General features: G+C 37.7%; 1 protein-coding gene and 1 pseudogene across 1 annotated transcript; both read left to right on the plus strand.

Moving 5' to 3' along the window:
* The first annotated feature begins 4829 nt into the window (after window positions 1-4829).
* On the plus strand, window positions 4830-5306 carry LOC149193099 (receptor-like kinase TMK4 pseudogene; annotated as a pseudogene).
* Window positions 5307-8019: 2713 nt separating this feature from the next.
* LOC149193100 (purple acid phosphatase 2-like) lies at window positions 8020-8989 on the plus strand. The gene is made up of 2 exons (XM_089406544.1): window positions 8020-8643; window positions 8756-8989. Exons 1-2 carry the CDS (start codon window positions 8467-8469, stop codon window positions 8972-8974), a joined length of 396 nt encoding a protein of 131 aa, XP_089262670.1. The 5' UTR covers window positions 8020-8466; the 3' UTR covers window positions 8975-8989.
* The last annotated feature ends 249 nt before the right edge of the window (window positions 8990-9238 follow it).

Raw genomic sequence — 9238 nt, forward strand, 5'->3', positions numbered from 1 at the left:
AGGATTATTACCTGAATTTTCCCTCAGAGTCTGGTTTATTATTTTATGCATTCTCTCTGAGTTATTCGTTTCTGTATGAGGCTGAGACTTACAAGATTTTCTTTGCGGTGATTTTGTATATATATATATATATATTAGTGCTTACCTCGTTGTCTCATAGATTATTTGCATGCGAGAAGGAGCAACTAAACCCTAGTTATGAAGTGTGCATCCCCCGCAGTTGCGACTATGCTACTTAGAATCTTTTTTTTTAATATATCATTACAAATGCTTCATGGTTCTAATTTGAAACATTATATTTTTCTACATTTCCTCTGTGATAAAGCATGTGAAGAGAATTAAAAAAAGAGCTCTGTTGGTCCTTCTGTTGTTAATAGAATGCATTTCGTTTTACTACAATGGCAATCTTTGGAAGATTTTGAATATATGGTGAACCTGTGGTTTTCTTGTTCTGTTTTGCTATTTTTCTTCTATAATCTCTGAAAGAAAAGGTTTCCCCAGGAGGATAGTCAATCCTCTGCTCAGCTACCTGTGCTAATTTCCTGTAAGAAAATTCCTCCCATTCCCCTTGCACAATATAAAGAGGAAAACAAGGAGAAAAAATAAGAGTAACATTATACAACTTTCTAAACAGTCCCAACACACAGTTTTCCTACGTACCTGGAGTCCTCCGGCTGAAGAGTTGTTCCTGACAGTCACTCGAATTAGGGTCTGTTGTCTTTCAATCCACCTGACCATGAGATTCATCCTTCAGGACCAGAATCTTCCCCCTTGGTTCTTGCTAGACCGCAGTCTTCTGCAAGTGCTCGTACAGCGAGCAGGGCTATCTGGTCATCACCAAACTTAGCCACATTCCTTTCTTTTTGGATTCTTTTTTTCCTTTTTCCTCTGCCTATCCCTATAACGCAGATTTTTCCCTCCTCACCTCATTTTCTCTGGAAACTTTTCCAGTTAGGGGAGGTAGTTAGGGTTGCTTTCACAACAACTGTCTTTCCACCTCAAGAGGACAACTTCCTCCTTGAGAATTTTTCCTCCTTTTAAGGAAACACTTTTCCTTATCTCATCATGAAAACAAATTATATTTAAATTTTTAAATAGACAAAAATAAGAGGTTCACTTTACATTTACCACAGTAAATTAAATATTTACATTTTTATCTCGGGGCATCACATTCCTAGAGTGTCAAAATCAAGTAGATATTTGGATAAGTTCATTTCTACCAATTAGAAAACGAGGAATGGGGAATGACAATATGGAATTTTAGGAAGTTTGTAATTAAATTTAAAAGCTTCTTTCGCACTAATTTTTATCCGAGGGTTGAAGGAGTGTTTTAATCATTCCAAATGTAAAACTGTTTTTTAATAATTTCATGATTACAAATTTTGAGAATATTTTAAAATGTAAATTACATTTTAAATTCAAATTTTTTGTTTAATTTTAAAATTATATCATATTTTAAATTAGGTTATAGGGCATTTTAAAATAATAATTAAAAATATAATTGTAACTAAAAAATTATAATGAAAATAGTCTATAACTTGAAACAAATTCCGCTTAAAATTTTCCAAAATATAGATGAATCAAACATAAAACAGATGGTTAAAACACTCTAAACGTATATAACTACGTGTTAGACGCGAGGTCACATAATTTATGTATTGCTAATAGTAAATATAATTAATCCCTGTCAAGCAAAGTAAGGGTCCACCTTATTTGCCAATTTCACTATATCCCCACGATGAGAAAAGATAAATATAGCAGTTAAGGATTTCATTAATGTCTGATAAACATCCAATACATCAGAGCTTTTTCCTCTAAACAAATGATTATTAACGTGTATTAGTCTCTTAGATACAGATTGGCAGTTGATGCATACACCAGTGTACATACGTTATAAATGTTTTCCTCTATTAGTGTATGTTAATATAGGTCAATTTTGTTAATTTTTAGTATAGATATTCTTCACGTTCCTTTCGGGTCTGATTATGCCGAAACCCCAACTCGCCTTAACATGATTAATATGTCGGTGTAGAAATTTCGGATATCTGCATTGAGGGAAGCGCGTTGTCAGGGTGCAACCTACACGAAGGTGTGAAAATAATGTGTATCAATGGTCGTCCAGGTAGTGGTGTTACGGATGACCCTACCAAATGAAAGCGAGAAAATAAACTATAATTGATGAAGGCCACCTAAAGTCTACCTTAACGACAACATGAACTCGTAGAACGACAACGACCATGCTCTTTCCCCATTTCTATTTTATATTATTTTTATTTTACACCTTCGTCCATGTAGTAGGCACTAGCCCACACGTATTCAATCCGGATTCAACTAGTGCTTCTATACAGTGTAGAGGAAGAATCGCGACTCTGCTGGCTCTTCTTCTCGTTTCATCCGAGTTATCTTATTCCATCGCAATCATTTCATCCGAATTAAATTATTCAATCACGAACGATCCAGAACTTAGATCCAGCAGATTCCGCAGTTAACGGGATCCTCGGTCATATTGACCATAACAATCAAGGGGTCGGCTAATGGAGGACCAAGAAGCAATACAGTAAAGCTATGTCTAGGATAACATTTGGATGATTCAGCGGTTATAATTTTACTGTGCATACAGCATTGTAGTTGCATGCAGATATTTTCCACAACGGTCGAAAAAAAACACAACACAATAAAATAATTCAACCATAGAATGTTTCCATAGCGTTGAGATTCCAAAATAAGTATAGACTTGCTCACAGGGGATTTTTGAATGTATTACGAAAATTTAATCTGTTTATCCGCTTACATTAAGCAATCTTACAATGTGCAAAATTAAGCTTAAAGCCTAAATCCTAAATATGAAAGCTTAAAGGTTGAGACTCATGTGGCACGCCCATAACATGGAGCCATCTGTATGTTATATAAAACATTAATTTAGAGGACAGAGCAATCAAAATGAAGGGTTTTTTTAGTTACATATAAAAATAATAGAATTAAATTTTCTTGTTTTCATTGGTGAAATAGTAATTTTCTATTTAATATTGAGAGTTTCTATATAGTTTCTTTAGTATTATCATGTTGTTGATAGATCTTGGTTTTATAAAATAGATGCTTTTATAGTTTGATTAAAAAAAAAGATTTATTTAGTGGTTGGATCTTGAAGTATCAATTGTTTGGTTTCCATGGCTATGAGCATTCAATGCATTTATATGTGAATTAGAATGCAAGTAGGTTTGAGTCTTGGAGAAACTTATAAGACACTATCATTTTTACTTATCCAAAATATATGATTTTTTCAAAAAGTATAAGTTTCGACTTGTTTTATTATCTATAAAATCTTCTTTCAAACAGTCGGTCCGGTTACCAACCAAACGAAAGATAAGAAACTTCTAAATTATGAATTCCACCTAAACTCCACGTTAACCACAAGATTAACCCCTAGCACGACAACAGCCGTCCTCTTTTCACATTACTTCTGCATATTTTAGTTGACACTTCTGGTTGATATGGTAGGCATTGGCCCACATGTATCCACTCCTTATAAAAGTTTCATCTACTACTCCTGTTTGGTCTGGGAAGAACCGCGACGCTCCTCTCGTTTCATCCGAGTTATCAAATCCTACCATGAGCTATTCAGCACTTCGTATTACAGGGCAGCGCCCTGCTTCGCTTCTTGAGAGAAGACAAGGAAAGTCCTCAGCTGAACACATGTGCCTCCACATGCCTCAACCAATTTCTCTCGCAAAGTTAGAGACTGTTTCGAGTCGCAAGCAGCTGACGCAGAAGGAGAGAAAAGGAGGCCCCAAAAGTAGAGTCGATCTAGAATTACAAGAGCTAAAAGGTCTTATGGAGCTTGGCTTCGACTTCAGAAAGGACCAGTTGACCCCGCGACTACTGAGTCTTCTTCCTGGATTGAAGCGATTATCCGACCATGAAAATTGCACCAAGAATTTAGGGTTTCAAGAATCGCCTTTGGAAAACTGGAAACTGCCAAACCCAAATACAGCAGATGTGGATATGAAAGAACATCTCAAGCTCTGGGCTCGTTCTGTAGCTTCAACACTGAAGCGCTCTTACTAGCAGCCAGTCAACACTTCTGTATAAAACACAATCATTGTAATTCACTTGATCTTCTGCGACTAGTACAGAAAGGGAACGGTTCGGCGAATTTCACAAGGCTTGTGACTCTCATGGTGTGAAGAAAACTCAGATCCCAGTGGTACTTCCAACCAGGGATATTCGCAGCCATGATTTAATTATATTGCACTGTTGAAATGATGTGATTATATCGAGGACATTAACTTGCCATTTTAGGAAATTTTGGTGTCCATCACTATCTTGTTTGGTGATGCACAGTATCTGATAATAGGACATCTTTCCCGCCTTGTAATAACAGTCAACTAATAACAAAATAGGGACATTTTTTTCGCTAACAACAGTCAACTTGTAACTGTTATGATGTTTAATTTATATACATTTTGATTCTTAGCCTACAGGTTTCTCCTAGTACAGTGTCGGTGTCTGCAGTGTCAAAAGAAAATCCAACTTCTGATTTTTTTAAAATCGTCAATATGCGTTATAAATACGTTATATTTTTTCGTTATTATACCTTATAAATACGATATATATGTTTTCAAGTTGGTTTATTACGCCGTAAGGCGTTCCCCTCTGAAATCAACTTTGCTCTCTGCCTACGTGTCATTACTTTGCACCATTAGATGATATGTTAGACGATTGAGCCATTTTGAGTCGTTAGATTATGTTGAGGTAGCTGCAACTCCTTAACTGCCTGAGCAGCGCATCGGCTTCGTCTCCTTGGGTACTGTATCGACGGCGGGGAGAAGATGCTGGTGTACGAGTATATGCCCCAGGGGCCGCTGAGTCTGCATCTGTTTGAATGGGCGGCGGCCGGGCTGAGGCCGCTAGAATGGAAACAGAGGCTTAGCATTGCCCTCGATGTCGCCCGCGGAGTTGAGTACCTGCACAACCTTGCACAGACGAGCTTCATTCACAGAGATCTGAAGCCCTCTAATATCCTTCTGGGCGACGACATGAGGGCCAAGGTCTCGGATTTCGAGTTGGTCAAGCTGGCCCCTGATGGAAAGTTTTCTGTTGAAACCAGGCTGGCCGGCACTTTTGGTTATCTGGCCCCTGAATACGCAGGTACGCATGGAATCACTCCATTTCATTCCATTGCCCTCGATGTCGCCCGCGGGAACAATTTTTTGTACCATACTTGTCCTCATTCCTGCCCTTTGTATAGCTCTGTGAGAGAAAAAGAATCCCAACTTCGCATGATCACAGTAAAGCCCACAACCTGAATAAAAGACCTGTTTCTTGTACCGTTCTTTCATAAATCTGCATTATTGCAGTAAAGCCCACAACATCGGCTTCCCCATATATTTCTGAAATCAGTCCTTATCCTAGATTACGATTTAAAATACTTTGGAATGCAGTGCCATCGAGAAGATAACAGAATCAAAATCAATAGAAAGGTGAGGTGTTCGAATATCCATTACATAATTTATTCCAGAGATGCCATTCTCATGTCACGGGATGACTCGACCAATAGAGTCGTGGGTAAACAGGAATGCAAAGGGCGTACCCATTGGGCAGATACAACGAAACCCTTGCAGCGCAATATCTCGATCAACCATTAAAATACTTGCAGTACAATATGCCTTGACCAAGAACAAAACCCATTTAAAATCTGATGTATTTTGAATATCCATTGAGCATATTCGGAGAAGCCCACTTTCGTAGGAGTTCTTCAATCATTCAGCGTTTACAGATATATATACAGCGGAGAATATAAAGGATAGATATACAGTGGAGAATATCAATGGTAGACATTTATGCAGAGAACTTGACAGAGTTCAAACTCTGTGTTTTGATTGGGCTGCAAAATGGAAGCAATCAAACAGCACTCATTAATGTTATTTGTATTGGTGGCGTTTAGTTTTTGTATATCAGTTGAAGTAGGAATTACTAGCAGATATGTGCGTAGGGTTAACGATATTGTGGATATGCCCATGGACAGTGGTGCTTTTTATGTCCTCCCTGGTTACAATGCTCCCCAACAGGTAATGCTGTCTCTTCTTCTTCTTTGTTATTTTCAACTTGAATGAACAGTCTAATTTTTGAAATGGCATCTAAGGAAGAATCAGCTGATGTTTAGGGCTTTGATTTTACCAGGTTCATATCACTCAAGGAGACTATGAGGGTACAACTGTTATTGTCTCTTGGATTACACCATCAGAGCCTGGAACCAGTATTGTCCTGTATGGCCCTGAGGAGTCCAAGTACACATATGCAGCATATGGTATTATGACCAAATATATGTATTATAATTATACATCTGGATTTATTCATCATTGCACTCTGAGGAATCTAGAGGTAAGTCTTGCAATATAGTTTTCCTTCTTTTGCTCAGAAAATATGGATTTTGAAGGGTTAATTAGTGTAGACAAACAGTATTCAAAAGCAATTTGATTTATGCCGGAAAGAAAAGTAGGGTACAGGGTCCATAAAAGGGTTTTAAAAATGCAACATAGTTTTGCCTGTAGCAAAGTGAATAATGCATTTAGCCCGGAAGGGTAGCCTGATCTGTCGAATCCACTTGCCACTTTGTTGGTTCTCTGTTACGAGCCGTGGGTTTACTTTTTTGGGTTTACCTAGGTTAGGCTTAGATATTCAAGTAAAAGGTCTACCTGGGTTAGGCTTAGATATTCAAGTAAAAGGTCTACCTGGGTTAGTCTTATATTCAAGTAGAATGGCTTCTACGTGTTTCTTATACCATCCTTATATGAATCTGCATTATTGAAGTGAAGTTAAACAGCCTTATGAATCTGCATTATTGAAGTAAAGTACATAGCTTGAATAAATAGGAACAATTTTTTGTACCATACTTGTCCTCACGACTTTTTTTGGTATTTTTTCTGAATAGCAAGTGGTTTTTTTTTCCTTTATCAATCTATGCACAGATTTCTCCCACCTGGAACAGTGTACACAATTATCCCACCCTAAACTGCAATAACATATGTGTGCAGCTATTTACAAATTAGCAATGGAATTAAGAATTCTGGCAAATTCACGGAATTTGATTTAGAAATATAAAAATTTATTAGAAATATTTAAAAATGGTATTAGAGAGTTGATTTTTATCTACTATTACACAAATCTGCACCCTCTAGCACAAAATCCTTACAAGGTACTGAGCTTAAGTGTAACATGGAAGAGTTGTCATTATCACCTAGAGATATACTTCCTTTCTGTTAAGTTTAGCCGAACTGAACTTCTATACGTATGCAAAGTGTGAAATGTATATGGTTTATAACATATCATCCGTGAACAAAAGATTTATCAGGCCAGAAACTGGTTTTGGTGTGCAAGTCCCTGGCTAATGTCATAGTATCCTTCCTCACTTTGTTACTAACATTGTAAACGGTTTCAGTGCCATGCCACATGGGCGATCTTTGGTTTGTGGCTGTTTTCTATGTGATATTTCAGGTGATCTTACTGCAGTGGCATAACTGGATGTCCCTATTTTGGGATTATTATTTGTATTTTAACATTGCTGTTGGGATTATTTCTCTGAAGAATTTTCAACTTCAAAAGAAGTCAAAATGGCACAAGTATTTTTTGTTTTGGGAATTCTCCAAGCTGGCCCCTGATGGAAAGTTTTCTGTTGAAACCAGGCTGGCCGGCACTTTTGGTTATCTGGCCCCTGAATACGCAGGTACGCATGGAATCACTCCATTTCATTCCATTGCCCTCGATGTCGCCCGCAGGAACAATTTTTTGTACCATACTCGTCCTCATTCCTACCCTTTGTATAGCTCTGTGAGAGAAAAAGAATCCCAACTTCGCATGATCACAGTAAAGCCCACAACCTGAATAAAAGACCTGTTTCTTGTACCGTTCTTTCATAAATCTGCATTATTGCAGTAAAGCCCACAACATCAGCTTCCCCATATATTTCTGAAATCAGTCCTTATCCTAGATTACGATTTAAAATACTTTGGAATGCAGTGCCATCGAGAAGATAACAGAGTCAAAATCAATAGAAAGGTGAGGTGTTCGAATATCCATTACATAATTTATTCCAGAGATGCCATTCTCATGTCACGGGCTGACTCGACCAATAGAGTCGTGGGTAAACAGGAATGCAAAGGGCGTACCCATTGGGCAGATACAACGAAACCCTTGCAGCGCAATATCTCGATCAACCATTAAAATACTTGCAGTACCATATGCCTTGACCAAGAACAAAACCCATTTAAAATCTGATGTATTTTGAATATCCATTGAGCATATTCGGAGAAGCCCACTTTCGTAGGAGTTCTTCAATCATTCAGCGTTTACAGATATATATACAGCGGAGAATATAAAGGATAGATATACAGTGGAGAATATCAATGGTAGACATTTATGCAGAGAACTTGACAGAGTTCAAACTCTGTGTTTTGATTGGGCTGCAAAATGGAAGCAATCAAACAGCACTCATTAATGTTATTTGTATTGGTGGCGTTCAGTTTTTGTATATCAGTTGAAGCAGGAATTACTAGCAGATATGTGCGTAGGGTTAACGATAATGTGGATATGCCCATGGACAGTGGTGCTTTTTATGTCCCCCCTGGTTACAATGCTCCCCAACAGGTAATGCTGTCTCTTCTTCTTCTTTGTTATTTTCAACTTGAATGAACAGTCTAATTTTTTAAATGGCATCTAAGGAAGAATCAGCTGATGTTTAGGGCTTTGATTTTACCAGGTTCATATCACTCAAGGAGACTATGAGGGTACAGCTGTTATTGTCTCTTGGATTACACCATCAGAGCCTGGAACCAGTATTGTCCTGTATGGCCCTGAGGAGTCCAAGTACACATATGCAGCATATGGTATTATGACCAAATATATGTATTATAATTATACATCTGGATTTATTCATCATTGCACTCTGAGGAATCTAGAGGTAAGTCTTGCAATATAGTTTTCCTTCTTTTGCTCAGAAAATATGGATTTTGAAGGGTTAATTAGTGTAGACAAACAGTGTTCAAAAGCAATTTGATTTATGCCGGAAAGAAAAGTAGGGTACAGGGTCCATAAAAGGGTTTTAAAAATGCAACATAGTTTTTCCTGTAGCAAAGTGAATAATGCATTTAGCCCGGAAGGGTAGCCTGATCTGTCGAATCCACTTGCCACTTTGCTGGTTCTCTGTTACGAGCCGTGGGTTTACTTTTTTGGGTTTACCTAG

Source organism: Pinus tabuliformis, chromosome 2_2 (genome assembly GCF_031772625.1).
Source record: "Pinus tabuliformis cultivar Carrire ecotype Pingquan chromosome 2_2, CPIR1, whole genome shotgun sequence".
NCBI classification, from domain to species: domain Eukaryota; kingdom Viridiplantae; phylum Streptophyta; class Pinopsida; order Pinales; family Pinaceae; genus Pinus; species Pinus tabuliformis.

Bases quoted from the DNA above. Each gene is read 5' to 3' on its own strand.
- LOC149193100 (XM_089406544.1), top strand. From the start codon at position 8,467: ATGGAAGCAATCAAACAGCACTCATTAATGTTATTTGTATTGGTGGCG. The intron at 8,644-8,755 runs GTAATGCTGTCT...TGATTTTACCAG, and splicing joins GTTACAATGCTCCCCAACAG to GTTCATATCACTCAAGGAGA.